The sequence below is a fragment of the Schistocerca cancellata genome, chromosome 3 (genome assembly GCF_023864275.1).
Source record: "Schistocerca cancellata isolate TAMUIC-IGC-003103 chromosome 3, iqSchCanc2.1, whole genome shotgun sequence".
Taxonomy (NCBI): domain Eukaryota; kingdom Metazoa; phylum Arthropoda; class Insecta; order Orthoptera; family Acrididae; genus Schistocerca; species Schistocerca cancellata.
This window is the reverse complement of record NC_064628.1, coordinates 307198369-307213815: the sequence shown is the minus strand read 5'-3', so window position 1 is coordinate 307213815 and position 15447 is coordinate 307198369. Positions and strand designations below refer to the sequence as shown.

Genomic DNA, 15447 nt, shown 5'->3' with positions numbered 1-15447 from the left:
GGGTAAAAATTGTAGAGGGAGACCAAGAGATGAATACACTAAGCAGATTCAGAAGGATGTAGGTTGCAGTAGGTACTGGGAGATGAAGAAGCTTGTACAGGATAGAGTAGCATGGAGAGCTGCATCAAACCAGTCTCAGGACTGAAGACAACAACAACATGGATTGAGAGCAAATTGAGGAAAACATAAGTAACGGAAAGTCACAGAAAGGATAATACTGAGAAACTTAATATCAGAATTCGGGATCATGGATTAGACGAAGTTAAGGAATTCTGCTGTCTAGGCAGCAAAATAACCCATTACGGATGGAGCAAGGACATAAAAAGCTGACTAGCTCCGGCAAAAGGGCATTCCTGAGCAAGGTAAGTCTGCTGATATCAAACATAGGTCTTAATTTGAAGAGGAAAGTTCTGAGAATGTAAGTTTGGAGCACAGCATTGTATGTTAGTGAGATGTGGACTGTGGGAAAACTGGAACAGAAGAAAATCGAAGCCTTTGAGATGTGATGGTACAGAAGATTGTTGAAAATTGGGTGGACTGATAAGATATGGAACAAGTAGGTTCTCCACAGAATTATTGAGGAAAGGAACATATGGTAAACACTGCTGACAAGAAGAAGGGTCAGGGCACGAGGACATGTGTTAAGACATCAGGTAGTAACTTTCCTGGTTCTAGTGGGAGCTGTAGAGGGCGCAAATTGTAGAGGAAGACGGACACTGGAATACATCCAGCAAATGACTGAGGATGTAGGTTATTACTCTGAGAAGATTAGGTTGGTACAGCAGAGGAATTCGTGGTGGGTTGCATCAAACCAGTCAGAATACTGATCACACACAAAAAAAAACTTGTTTCCTGCCCAGATTTAGAGATACTCAAAGAACTTCTAGAACAAATTATGGTTTTAAAATCCCAAATATGAAATCGGTCGAAAATCCAAGTCCAGTAACATTTCTCAATAGTAACTATAAGATATTTGTGTGCATTGTAGCAAACAGGTTGAAATGATCATGAGAATGGTAATAGGTCATCACCTAACAAACATCGGCAAAGGTAGGTCACTTTTCCAGACTGTGTGAGTACAGATATTATATCAACAGAAAAAGCATGCAAAATAAAATGTCCAGTAGTCCCGCATGACTTCGAAAATGCTTTTGATAGTTATTCATCAGTTCTTACTTCACAGTATGCAAAAAATGGATTTTCCAGAGTGGTTTACTGGTACTGTCCACAAAACATTAAAGAATAATAACTAGTTCTGTAAGGCAAGGATGTCATATGTCAACTGCCTTTTTGTCACAACAGTTCAGTCAACAAATGAAAATTAGGGACAAAAATCACGTAATCACAAAATTTTCTACAGTGGAAGAAGGGACTGTCATGAACAACATACTAAAAATCCCCGCTGTTAGGGAGTGATCATTGGGGTTGGGAAGGGGGCACTTATAGATCCTCTTTTTATGTTTTCTTGAATAACTCAAGAACTGCTGCTTCTAGTGAATATGTTTCCCAGTACAAAATTAAACTGAATTAAATTTCCTACGCTACAGGTCCCATTCATTTCTCTCCGACACAGGTAGTTTCCACATTGCAGGGGATTGAAAAACCACACGTTATTAAAAATAGTGTTTTAATGGTATAAGTTACTGCTTGCTGTTAAATGAAGTGCGTTAAGAACAAATATTAAATGTGTATACCACATCTAAGTGCAGTAAAGCTGTATTGAGGGATAAATTGTGGTCTGGGGGTGTAACAGGGTAAAGGGGTGAGTGTGGAGGGTATAAGGTGATGGAATGTTGGTTGCCAGATTGTAGTTATGCACGTCTCTCCTTTATAGCTCTGCAAAGTGAACAGCGAGCAGGAGGTTCCCCACTATCTACCCCATTACGTCACAAGAAGCGACAAGATGTTTCACAAAGTTATACCGATCTTCTGCAGCACGCCTTTGAATCACTGGTGATGCAGTGCATTAGCACACCTGAGGGAGGTGTTTGTTTTCCAAAAAGTTGATTAATACTGGTACCACATGGAAAACAGATATGACTTACTAACAATACTAACGCAAGAAACACATATGAATAGAATCTACGTAAATTTCTTCACACTCTTCTACGCTTCTAGAGGGGAAATTGATCCTTAATCATCCTGTACAGCAGCTGTAGCATGCTACTGGGAAAGGCAGCTTCACCCATCATGAGCACTCCTTGCTTTTCAGTTTACAGGCAGACTACACCTCCCCAGCATTTCCTGTCCAGTTTTGTTGTATGAACAAGTTGTGTTATTGTTTCCTGAGTCAGTACAAATTTTCAGATGTTAAGTGAGCCTTTATGGAAGATATGTTCCTGTAAACAATGGTTGAGAAATGTTTAATTTGTAAGCATTATGTTATCAATGTCCTATCATAGTGTTAGTGGGAAAGGTATTGGGCTGGTGAATGAGGCACCTCAATGCTGTTGGTCGTTGATAGCGTGATGTACAGTTGTACAACTGTGTTGTAGTTTCTTGGTGATGAATTAACGAATAACCAGAAAGTTACAGCACTTCCGTCACCATTAAATGTATGGCACACAGTTTTAATCTGCCATGAAGTTTCTCATCAGCGAACACACTGCTACAGAGTGAAAAATATCTTTCTGGTAATAATATTATGAAAATGGAAGTTCCTACTCCCCACACGGCAGAGATGCTGAGCCGCAGATAAGCACAACAAAAAGACTGTCAGAAAGTGAGCTTTCAGTCAACAAGGCCTTCGTCAGAAATAGAAACACACACACACACACACACACACACACACACACACACACACACACACACACACACCCGAATGCAACTCTAATGATCACGGTGACGCGCGCGTGTGTGTGTGTGTGTGTGTGTGTGTGTGTGTGTGTGGTCTATTTCTGACGAAGGTCTTGTTGGCAGAAAGCTCACTTTCTGACAGTCTTTTCGTTGTGCCTATTTGCAACGCAGTTTCTCTGCTGTAAGGTGAGTAGCAACTATCCTTTCCACATAATATTGTCACATTCCATCCTGGACTTCCCATTGTTTCATTTTGGTAACAATTATTTGTATTTGCAGGGAGAAAGAATCCCCTTATTCATGAATAATTTATTCACAAATAAATGTGTTTCAATTATCTATTTATTCAAATAATTATCTAGACAGAAATTTATTAGAATAATGCCCATCCTGGTTCCTGGGTGGTGGTCTGCAGATAAGTAGTTACCTTTACACCTTTAATTAAGAAAATCCATTATTTCAGTAAGATCACCTTCAAGTCAAAACAAACAAAAAAATTCAACATTGAATGTTGTTGTCACTGGAGCAGGCAGTTATCTACTAAGTGGAGGGACACAAATTTATTGCAATGACTTTACCTAATGGCCACAAGTACTTAATATAATGTTCTTTCCTGGAAAAATTAATCCTGTTATTGCTCTATTTGGAACACATCTCGCTCAAAATACTGTGTGTATCATACCCGTTAGTTGGATCTACATAATGCTGAGGGACTTAATAATGATGTTAAAATTAGATGAGAATAAAACTGTGTAGTACAATTTTATTACAAATGACATGTCCAACCTATATTGTAGAACATATACATAACTTAAATGTTGTAAAACTACTTACTCTACTAAATTGTTCATATCACTCTGCTTGTACCAAACAAATAAAAATTTAAAAACTAGCTAGAGACATGTAACATTTTTTTTCTATTCAAAAAAGTAGCTGCACACACATGTAGAGAAGCAATATATGCCCACTATGAACACTGTATTCACAACATTAACAAAAACCGAGTTCAAAGTCTCAGTGTTTGTGTTTCTCTTTGTTTTTGGCAAATGGAGTTACCTCAAACAAAACCGAGTGATGTTGCAAATATTACAAAGAAACTGAATCTTATTACAAACACCATGACATAACTATATCAATTAAGTAAAAAAGCGGATAAAGTATTATATGCAGGTGATTGTACTCTTATGTATTTTGTGCTATGGCCATCTCTCTCTTTGCACAGATTAATGGTAGAAGAAAAGCAATAGTAAATAAATGACTGTGTAAGGAAACACAACTTGTAATATTTTTTTTAAATTGAAATTTCTTATACCAAATGAGGAGGTACAAAACAATCTTGATACAGTTGGCTTTATTATAGCATTACTTCATTAGATGACAGGAAGTACAGATATCAGTAAGTTCTATGCAAATTATAATTTGCTGTTCTGTTCCAAATACTCTTCATATTTACTGTGCAACTTCATTCAATGAACAAGAGTTGTTTTCTAATACCTTAACTGCATTTCTACCCTATTACCTATAGCAATAGACAATTAATACAATTCAATGTAAAATTATACGCAATGTACTGCTATATTACCCAAATAAATATTATCACAAATTTTGTTTGTCGTGACCTTGACATAATTCATAATAATTTCATACATCAGCCTTTAATTGAAAATCAGATAGTTGAATCTTCTCTCCAGGTTTGAAAGCAGGCATCCCAAGGTAAGGACACGAGGCACAGCGAAAAGCATCTCCAAGATAACACTGATAATAAAAACAAATATATCAGAAAGTTCACAAACACAACTGTATAAGGTTCGTATATTAGAATAATTTGTGATTACTGTATTGCTTACATTTCCACAGGATGATGTTTTTGGAGCAGTAGCAGCTTTTGTTGCACTTTCAGCAGCAAGTTCTTCTGCTAGACCACATGAACAATTCTTACAAGCTTTCCTTTTGCCAGTAGTCCCACATACTGCAATAATGAGCATATTGGCATATTAATTATTGAATAAATTTAAGAAAGGAAGACAGAAAATATTATGGTCAAGAAAATGAATACCACTCAAATTTTAAGACATGAGAAAGAGATGACTTAATACATGCTAAGAGCAAACTGAATAACAAAAATTAAAACTACCATCACAACTGAATTTTTCCATTTTTTCCCAAAATGGTTCCATGGTAAGACTAGAGTTAAAAGTTAGTGCCATGGCAAGAGACAAACATGAATTTCAGAAATACTAAATCCCAACAGTTCTTTTCCAATGTGACATTATGTGCCGATATTTCTTCCGGTGATCAGCACGTCCGGACTCATGCACCACAATACATGGCATGTGACATTAGCATTACGAAACTGTCTGTACCCCTGTGTTGGTTTACTTGTCTTCTACCTGTTTCATGTCACAAGGAGGCAGACTCAAGGGTGATGGTGCTGCAAGCTGAGAAGCTGAGAAGCTGTTCATCACTGTCACCGAACCAACAACCGTGCACCAGGAGAAGACGCTGTCGGCATTGTGGCCATCTCTTGCAATGATTAGTCAAATACAAATTGATCTTTTTATTTCATTAGAAAATTTTATGTAGGTTTTATTGAAGCCCGTTCATATCCGTACTTTGACTTCGATACAGCAATTATTTCACAGGCAATAACACATGACTGATATGCAATAAAGTGTTGTTGGAAAGTTGTTATTGAGAAATTGGGAATTATTTTCAAGCTTGTGTATAACTAAATTACTGAATTCTTCTATGGAAGCAGTTTGCCTGAAATGAAAGCTTGAATGATACTTTGACTGAAGTAAACTATAATTAAATATGTCATATTTTGAAAATGATAGCTACATGAACTGAAAGTTTATGCGCAATATTGTGCTGCTTGTGAAGATTTTTGACACACAATCTTTGAATACTTAATGAAAAATTTTAGTTGCAAATACTCTCCTCATTCAGACAAAATGTGTTTGAAAATATTCTCAAGTTACGTATTAACCAAGAGTTTACAATAACAGTTGCGATCTTTACCAAGTTTGCCATTTGGTTAGACTATGGACAGCCTAACAAACAATAACACGGAAGTTATATTACGTAAACTTCACACGAGGCACTAACAGAATATTTCTCATTAATGGTATTAGATCAGTTTGCGCCCTTGATCTGTGTAGTACTTACAGAGTTAAAATTTATTGAGGAAAGATAGAAGCTGTTATGCTCAAGGATTGAAGGGTTACATGCTATAACGCAAGTTGGTGTGTTCAAATTACACATAGAAAATATTACTAATACAGAGAAATCTCGATATATATTTGGACTGACTGAATGAAACTTCATGGAATTATCTAGTCCAGGTAACTACTATGAATCATAAACAAGTAGTTACACAAATACAAAGAATGTAACCAGAGGAATTGTGAACGGTTGTCACACACGGTCCGATAGATGCTCTACTATGTGCAACTGTCTCACAATATTCCCAATGGGATGAGAAGTTCCGCCTTATGCAATACACCTTATTTCTTTTGTTTCACCCATACATGTTTCAGCACTTTTGTGCTACCATCAGTGGGTTCTATTTATTTTTAACTGTAAATTTGTTGTTAACATATTAATATTTTCGTTGTTTACAACATTATGTAAAAGTTGCATTTATAACTTAATTGGCGAAAAGTAACATACCTTACATTATATTATTGTCCCCTTGTTTTGGTAGCTGTTATGCTACACAATATACAACATGTCATCTGCAAACAGCAAAACGTAATCTATTTTCTATTTGTTATGTATTTACGAACGGAAATAAGACTGTATCACGTTTTCTTTCTGTAACTTACAGTTTTGAAGTTGTGGTAGGTTTTCCTGTTTTGTTGGCGAAGTAAATGGGCTTACTTCTTTGCCTGTGTTCGTGTGGCAATGCAGTTTATCGATTATTCAAAACATAGGTGGAGTTTTCGCTGCCATTACGTGTTGTTGTGGTTGTGTGGCGTTCATTTGTTTCGTAGCGTGTTCTGTTGGCTGAGGAGCACGAGTTTGAGTTGTATTTGGTGTCAGTTGTGTGTGGTTTATGTGGGTTTGTGTGTGTGTGATGAGTGTGATGAGTACTGGGGCAGAGAGGGAGTGTGTGTGTGTGTGTGTGTGTGTGTGTGTGTGTGTGTGTGTGTGTGAGAGAGAGAGAGAGAGAGAGAGAGAGAGAGAGGAGAGAGAAAGAAAGAAAGAAAGAAAGAGAGGATTTATGTGTGTGTGTGTGTGTGTGTGTGTGTGTGTGTGTTTTACTTGTACAGTTCTTCTATTGTGGTGAAGAGAGTTTTGTTGCACAGTGATGTGTATTCATTGAGTACTTTCTTTCCTTGGGCTATTGATTTTTGGATGTGGTAGTTTTCTTCTATAGTTAATTTTTGGTATAGGCTGCTGCTGGTTTTTAGGATGTGAAGGTCAGTTTCAATGTTTGTTGGGTGGTGGTTGTGTGCTACCAGGTGGTCTGCAAATGTTGAGTGTGTGCTATTGCTTTTCAGTGCTCTGAGGTGTTCATTATATCTGGTTCTGAAGGTCCTGCATGTTTGGCCCACATATACAGATTGACAGCAGTTGCAAGTAAGTTGGTAGATGCCAGACTGGCTGTATTTGTCAGTGTTGGTGGTAATTCTTCCAAATCTGCTCTGTATTGTGTTGTTGGTTCTGTATGCTATGTTGAGAAAACTACCACATCCAAAAATCAATAGCCCAAGGAAAGAAAGTACTCAATGAATACACATCACTGTGCAACAAAACTCTCTTCACCACAATAGAACTGTACAAGTAAAACAAACACACACACACACACACACACACACACACACACACACACACACACACACACACACTCCCTCTCTGCCCCAGTACTCATCACACACAGACAAACCCACATAAACCACACACAACTGACACCAAATACAACTCAAACTCGCGCGCCTCAGCCAACAGAACACGCTACGAAACAAATGAACGCCACACAACCACAACAACACGTAATGGCAGCGAAAACTCCACCTATGTTTTGAATAATCGATAAACTGCATTGCCACACGAACACAGGCAAAGAAGTAAGCCCATTTACTTCGCCAACAAAACAGGAAAACCTACCACAACTTCAAAACTGTAAGTTACAGAAAGAAAACGTGATACAGTCTTATTTCCGTTCGTAAATACATAACAAATAGAAAATAGATTACGTTTTGCTGTTTGCAGATGACATGTTGTATATTGTGTAGCATAACAGCTACCAAAACAAGAGGACAATAATATAATGTAAGGTATGTTACTTTTTGCCAATTAAGTTATAAATGCAACTTTTACATAATATTGTAAACGACGAAAATATTAATATGTTAACAACAAATTTACAGTTAAAAATAAATAGAACCCACTGATGATAGCACAAAAGTGCTGAAACATGTATGGGTGAAACAAAAGAAATAAGGTGTATTGCATAAGGCGGAACTTCTCATCCCATTTTCTTAGCAAGCACGGAGACAACAAGAAGAACTGCACCACAAGATGATAATATTCCCAATAATAAACTATAATCAATATCAAAATTTTTCTGACTGTAACCTATGTTTTCTGTTACGACTTATTTTAGAAAAACACTTTTACAAACTGAGTAATGCTGCTTCAAGATCTGTAGTTCATTTACTACAAGACCCTCTTAACATACAGTCTGCTTCAGATTATACATTTCAGTACATCATCATTTGAGCTGAATGTTCCATTTTTAAAACCTTACATTTCCAATGGACACTGGTATAGTTGGTGGAGTGCATCCACTTGTAAGAAGAAAACTGTGGTCCACTTTTGTCGGTACACTCTTCCAAAACTTATTCCATTTTTATTACTAATACTACCTTTATTTTCAGATACCTTACAGATTTTACACTTCTGGATGACGAAAACTGTGGTCCACTTTTGTTGGTACACTCTTTCAAAACTTATTCCATTTTTATTACTAATACTCCCATTATTTTCAGAGATCTTACAGATTTTATACTTCCGGATGACTTAATTTTCGCAGTTTGGCATCCATGGGTCAGTTGTGCACTTGCTTCAAGTATTGCACTACAGACAGTCTTTCAACATCTATAACACTGCATTTAATTGTCAACAAAGAGAGCAATCAGCCAGATGACTTCAAAAAAACCACAATAATACAAAGACTATTGTGGGACTGAAGCTGTACACAAACAATCCAGGAAGAAACTACCAGCAGACTGACTATAGTAGTCAGTAAAATAAATTGGCAACTGTGAATATCGAGAATGGACACAAAACTTGAGAAACATTCACCATTGTAGTGAACTGAAATATCCCTATATGCATTTCTTACAATTCCACCCCTTCCCCCTGTGTAGAGAGGCTTTCCATTAGCATTAGTTTGATTGATAACACTGGTCAACAATGGATTTGGCTCCTAAATGGAAGTAATGGCTATTAACTAAATTCGGCACGCTGATTTTAAAACTACCAATAAAAATCACCAATTGGTTCTAGTTTCTGAGATATCGTGTTAGGTTAGGTCACTTACTCTTATAATGAGACCTCAATTTTCTTTTATATTATTTAAATAAAACTTTTTTCCAGGTTTGTGTCATTCGCTGTGAGCCAGTGATGAGGTCTGCAATAAAATGCTAAGCTCGTGTGTGAGCAATAGTGACAATTTCTGTTACACTTGTGATGAGTTCACATTTACAACACAGAAGAGGAAGCTCCAGCCTGTTGTTTGCAAAGCTTATGAATTGTACTCTGGATGCAAGGTGAGTGGTCAGGAGAAAGGATGGGCTTCTCATTTCTGCTGTAATGCCTGTGCTGTGCATCACAGGGAGTGGCTGAATGGGAAGTTAACATCTATGCGATTTGCATTTCTCATGATTTGGTGAAAACCAAAGAACGGTATAGACATCTTATTTTTATGCAACACCTTCAATAAAAGGCATGACAATGGCAAAGAAAAGGAGGATTGTGTACCCAAACTTACTAACAGCACATCGGCCTGTTCCCCACAACCCAGAGTTGCCCGTACCTCAACCCGCTATACAATGGACTATCAACGAAGCAGAACATTTATCATCTTCTCATGAACCTGAGATACAAGATGAAGATTTTACAGTTAATGAGTCAGACATTCATCATCCCACATAGGAAGACCTTGATGACCTTGTTTGTGATTCTGAACTTAGCAAGGGCAAAGCATAACCTTTGGGCTGAAAGAGTGGAATGCAATTCTTAATGGCATTAGTATCTCATATCAACAGAAGCACAAGGCATTTGTACACTTTTCTTCAATGCATGGACTCATTTATTTCTGTAATAATATTGAAGAGTTACTGGCAGCGTTGGGCACTGAACTGGGTCTGAAGGCTTTTCATAGATGCCTTGAAGGTAAGTCTGAAATGTGTGCTTCTCCAATATGGGCATGAGAAAAGCTCCATTCCTGCCATGCATGCTGCACAACATATAATCAATAACATTTTTTTCTGATTGTAACCCACGTTATACTGTTAAATGAATTATTTTAGAAAAGTGCTCTTCAAATCTGAGTAATGCTGCTTCAAGATTTGTAGTTCATAAACTACAAGATCCTCTTAACACATTGTACAATTCGCTGAAGCATATTTTACAATGTCTACAATACCCTATCTATAAGTAGAAAATCTGTGCCTATCTGAAGGTTAAAGTGCTCCTCCTAGGTATGTAGTTATAATACCTCAAGTTCTCTTGTTTCATTTGTGTTTTGGACAGCCGTGCAACTGACATACATTACAACTGACATACATTACACTGTGAAAGAGTGAGCAAAGTGAAGCAGAATGTACAGTGTAATCATCTTGTTGATAGGGAACAGATTCTGCTGCCTCCGCTCCACATTAAGCGATGTCTTATGAAGACTTTCGTAAATGCCCCGAATAGGGAGGATGCAAACTTTGGGTGCCTTCAGATATGTTTCCTCACATGACAGCTGCTAAACTCCACGAAGGTGTATTTATTGGCCCATAAATTAGGTTATGAAGAGCGGTAAGTTCACTGAACTACTACACAAAAAGGAAAAAAAAACAGCATGATGCTTATTTTAATATGTAACCATTAATTTCCTTGGAAACAAGAAAGCAGAAAATTATGTGGAACTGGTAGAGAATATTGTGACATCTTTCCGAAACATGGGGTATCACATGTCTTAAGTTCACTACTTACACTCCTACTTAAACTTCTTTCCAGAGTCTCTCGGTGTTGTTAGTGATGAACATAAGGAGAGTTTCCATCAACAGATGGCTACTATGGAGAAGAGTTAACAAGGAAAAATGGAATCTCAGTATGTTACCAGACTACTGCTGAACAATCAACAGTAAGATTTCAGAAACTATCTACATTCTTAAACGTGCATGGATATATATGGAATTGTTGTTTGTAATAATTGACAAACAAACATACTGAAATTACTTGTATATGTATGGAAATGACTTAAACGAAAACAAAGAAAATAGAGAATAGTTAGTATTACGTATATACAGTATGTGTATACAGTTACAAGAAAAAGCCTATATCACAAAAATAAAAACCAACTAAATAATTTTAGTATTGTTTTCATATTGACTGAAAAACAACACATCAAATAAGTTTGTTTTATTCAGGAACCTGACAAAAAGTTTTTGTTTGTTGATCAGTGAACTCAAAAATATATAGCAGAACAAAAATAAAATGCACTTTTTATTATTGCTAACTAAGAGTCATGCAGTAAGCTTTCTATCTGTCTGAAAATTGCCTAAATAAATAAGTTGGCTTTAAACAAATAATTGAGAGCATAAATAACAGAAAGATTAATTTTGCATTTGCTATTTAGGAGAAACTGTATGGTAATGCGTAACTTCATAATTATTACCATACATCTGTACCTTTATTATGTCACAGTTTCACATGATGGTCAGGGATATTATTGCAATATATGCTACCTACCCCTTAATTTGCTAGGATCAGGTTTCTGGAGATCCTCTTCAGCTAGCAACTGGTCAGCATCAATTGTCTCTACACTGTCATCAACTGTATCATCAAGTTTCCAGACTGCAGCTACATCCACTGGTGGCTTGATATCATTCTCAGCAGATATTTTCAAACTGCCACCAAATGATAATTTTACAGAAGATCCTACCTGTAAAGTAAGAAATATGCATATCTGTAAGAATCAAAGTTAGTTACATTCTACACTGACAAAGAAACAAATGACTACACAAATAACTACATAAAAAAGTACGATTGCTTAACAATTGCTGTTTTGTGGTGACAGATTGATTAAAGAGGAAAAGACAAAACGACTATGATAACACAGTCAGGAATCAGAAGCTGGTTAATGGAATAAATTTAGACAGGTGTACAGATCAGAATAATCTTTTACATGTATCAAGCTTTCTACATTCCACACCTGCTTCTTCTGGAAGTTCCCCAGTCCCCTATTACTACAAATGTGTGTTCTGTCTTTTCTGCTTTATCCTCTCTTTCATGCTACCATTTATCTCTCTTATTACAACCTTATCCATCAGTATACTATTTGCGTCCAAATTTACCTAAAACGTGCATCAGCCCCTTCTCTACTACATGATACTACCCATTTACCTCATTCTCCTCCTCGTGCACTGCTGCAGCTTTCCAACATTTTGCAGGAATTTGTTGACCACGACAAGTGTGTGACCATATAATGACAATGAGGCACCAATTTCTGGTATGTTGGTTGAAGTAATGAAAGAGACCTGATACAGCTGCAGCTTACAGACATACAAAGCATGTCTCTTCTACAGTTGCATTGGAAGGGCTACATAATACATCATTTTATCAATGTCTATAGGACTGTGGACTTGTGGAACGGTGAAAATTTATGATGCTTGGACTTTGACATCTCTGCTTTCCAGTAGCTGACTTAATATATGTTTAAAATAATAAATTATTGTAAAAAAGAAGCAGTTTAAATACCTGTTAAGCTAACAGTCAGCTAGAAATTTGTATAGGAAAACTGACAGATATACGATAAAACCATTGCAAGATATACAAGAGAGGCAAAATATCCTTAGACTTCAAGAACAATGTAATAATTCCAGTTCTAAAAGAGGCAGGTGTTAACAGGTTTGAATATATTACCAAATTGTTGATGTAATAAGCCTGTCAAAGTCAAAGCTGTTTAATGCACACTTGTGAGGAGGCACTCAATTCGGGATAAGCTGGTTTGAATCCTGATGGTGGATGACATTTTCATTGCCAATATTTGGCCAGCAAGGAGAAAGAGAGGCTGTGGCGTAAGGTTCCTGATCACCAGTCTTTGTGCCAATGTTCTGGATTAAATTCCAAACCTCTCTGCAGTGCCTCATGAACTGAGGACATGTGACACAGTCGATGGTGATCCATCAGTCCGATAGGGACACTAATCTCGGCAACCCCCACGGTGCTACTCGAGAGGACTAGGTCATGTGCCGGCACCAGGTTTCACCCCATTCCCTTCTCTCATCATCATCATCATCATCATCAACACAAATACAACACTAAACTATACATCTTTCCATTATACTCACCTCCACACAACAAATACACATATGACAACTCCAATGTTTCTACAAGGAAATGGGCAAATGTGCACATGGCAAGCAGTTGAACACAGCCTGTGGGATATCCCAGTCAACAATGCCATATGAAATTTACATTTTTAAGTTAATAAGTTACACTTGCAAAATACTGACATAACTTTTTTTTAACAAAAAATGGAAAAACAGGCAGTAACCAGCTCGGGGAAGATCTGTTTGGGTTCCAGAGAAATTTAGGAACATGTGAAGCAACACTTTCACTATGATTTATCTTAGAACAAATGCCAAAATAAGCAAACCTATTGTTCATAGCACTTGCAGATTTACAGAAATATGCAGACAATATTGACTGGAATATATTCTCGACAATTATGAAAATACTATGGATAAAATACAGGGAGTCAAAGTTTATTTACAACGTCTACAGAAAGCAGACTGCTATTATGAGTCACAAGATGAGAAAAGAAGCACTAGATGAGAAGGGAGTGATACATGATTGTATATTTCTCTGCCTGATTTTATTCAATTTGTACATTCAGCAAGGAGTACAGAAATGAAAGAACTTTGTGAAAGAAAAAATTTGGAGAAGGAATTCAAGTTCAGGGAGAAAAACAAAAACCTTTAGCTTTCCTGATGAAATCATAATGCTATCAGAGTGTGCAAAAACCATGGAAGCGCAGTTCAACAGATTGATTGGTTGGTTTGTTTAAAAGAGGAGGGGGGATAGTTGGGGGGGGGGGGGGAGGGGGGAGACAAACTGTGAGGTCACCAGTCCCTTGTTCCCGGTAAAATAATTACACAAAGGAAAGAAGAAAAAAAGGAGACGTACAGCACAATAATAGGAGAAAGGAAGAACCAGAAGAACGTCAGAAGGACAACCAATACTACTATGGACAAAACAGGAAAAGAAAACCACAGAGAGGAGCAAGAAAGTGGTAGAAGGGGTAAAAAAAATGAGAGCAGATGACTATGGCTGGCCGACCACAAGAATGAAAAGGAAAAGCCAACCACTCTGCGACACATTAAAACATCCACCCTAAAAGCATTAGAGTGGAGAACACAAAGGGACAAAGAACATGCGCTAAAACTTATATAGAATGATAAAACCCACCGTCACGTATAAAACGTAAAACTAAATTAGCCGATGAGGCATTATCAGCTAAAATTAATGGTAACAAGTCCAGTAACTGAAGAGCCCATCGCAGGGCAGCCAAAGAAGGGCAGCTCACCTAGATATGGGCCACTGTCAGTCAGGCGCTGCACCGACACTGAGGTGGGTCATCACGGCACAGGAGATAGTCGTGTGACACTCAAACGTGGCCAATGCGGAGCCGACAGAATCACAGAGTCCCTGCGAGAGGCTCACATGGAGGACTGCCACACATTTGTAGTCTTCTTAATGGTACACAGTTTGTTGTGCATGCTGAGGTTATGCCATTTTGTCTCCCAAAGCCGCAAAACCTTGAGGTGTAGTACTGAACGCACGTGAGTTGCAGAGAAGCTGATCACCATAAGCGGTTTCCGCATAGCCTGTTTGGCCAACCCGTCGGCAAGTTCGTTGCCTGGGATTCCAACGTGACCTGGGGTCCAGATAAACACCACTGAACGACTGGACTGTTCCAGGGCATAGATGGACTCCTTGATGGTCACTACCAAAGGATGATGAGGGTAGCACTGGTCGATAGCTCGTAGGCTGCTCAAGGTGTCAGTACACAGAAGAAACGACTCCCCATGGCATGAACGGATATGCTGAAGAGCACGAGATATAGCCACCAGTTCGGCAGTGAAAACACTGCAACCGTCTAGCAAGGAATGCTGTTCAATATGTCCTCCATGGACATACGCGAAGCCGATGTGAGCATCAGCCATCAAGCCGTCGGTGTAAACCACTTCGTGTCCTCAGTATATGTCAAGAATCGAGAGGAAGGGGCAGCGGAAAGCCGCAAGGTTAACTGAGTCCTTAGGGCCATGTGAAAGGTCCAGGCGAAGCTGCAGCCTAGGTGTACACCATGGAGGTGTACATGAATGGACCTCAAGTATATATGGTAAAGGCAAGGACTCCAGTTCG

The 15447-nt window shown here is 37.9% G+C and overlaps 1 protein-coding gene and 1 long non-coding RNA gene across 4 annotated transcripts in view; one reads left to right on the top strand and one right to left on the bottom strand.

Annotated features, from left to right (window-relative positions):
- The first annotated feature begins 2865 nt into the window (after nucleotides 1–2865).
- Nucleotides 2866–11391, top strand: LOC126175008 (uncharacterized). 2 transcript variants are annotated; one of them, XR_007535509.1, is made up of 3 exons: nucleotides 2866–2982; nucleotides 9403–9575; nucleotides 11035–11391. It is a non-coding gene; the product is annotated as an uncharacterized LOC126175008 (long non-coding RNA). The 2 variants fall into 2 exon arrangements; XR_007535510.1 differs by lacking the exon at nucleotides 2866–2982 and adding an exon at nucleotides 4486–4602.
- LOC126175007 (anamorsin homolog) overlaps nucleotides 4131–15447 on the bottom strand; it is a 43348-nt gene continuing 32031 nt past the window's right edge. For both annotated transcript variants that reach the window (XM_049921493.1, XM_049921494.1), the window contains exons 3-5: nucleotides 11770–11962; nucleotides 4644–4765; nucleotides 4131–4551 (exon numbers count right to left, since the gene is read on the bottom strand). In XM_049921493.1, coding sequence (XP_049777450.1) covers nucleotides 4438–4551; nucleotides 4644–4765; nucleotides 11770–11962 — 429 coding nt within the window. In that variant the 3' untranslated portion in view covers nucleotides 4131–4437. The remainder of the gene's footprint in view (nucleotides 4552–4643; nucleotides 4766–11769; nucleotides 11963–15447) is intronic.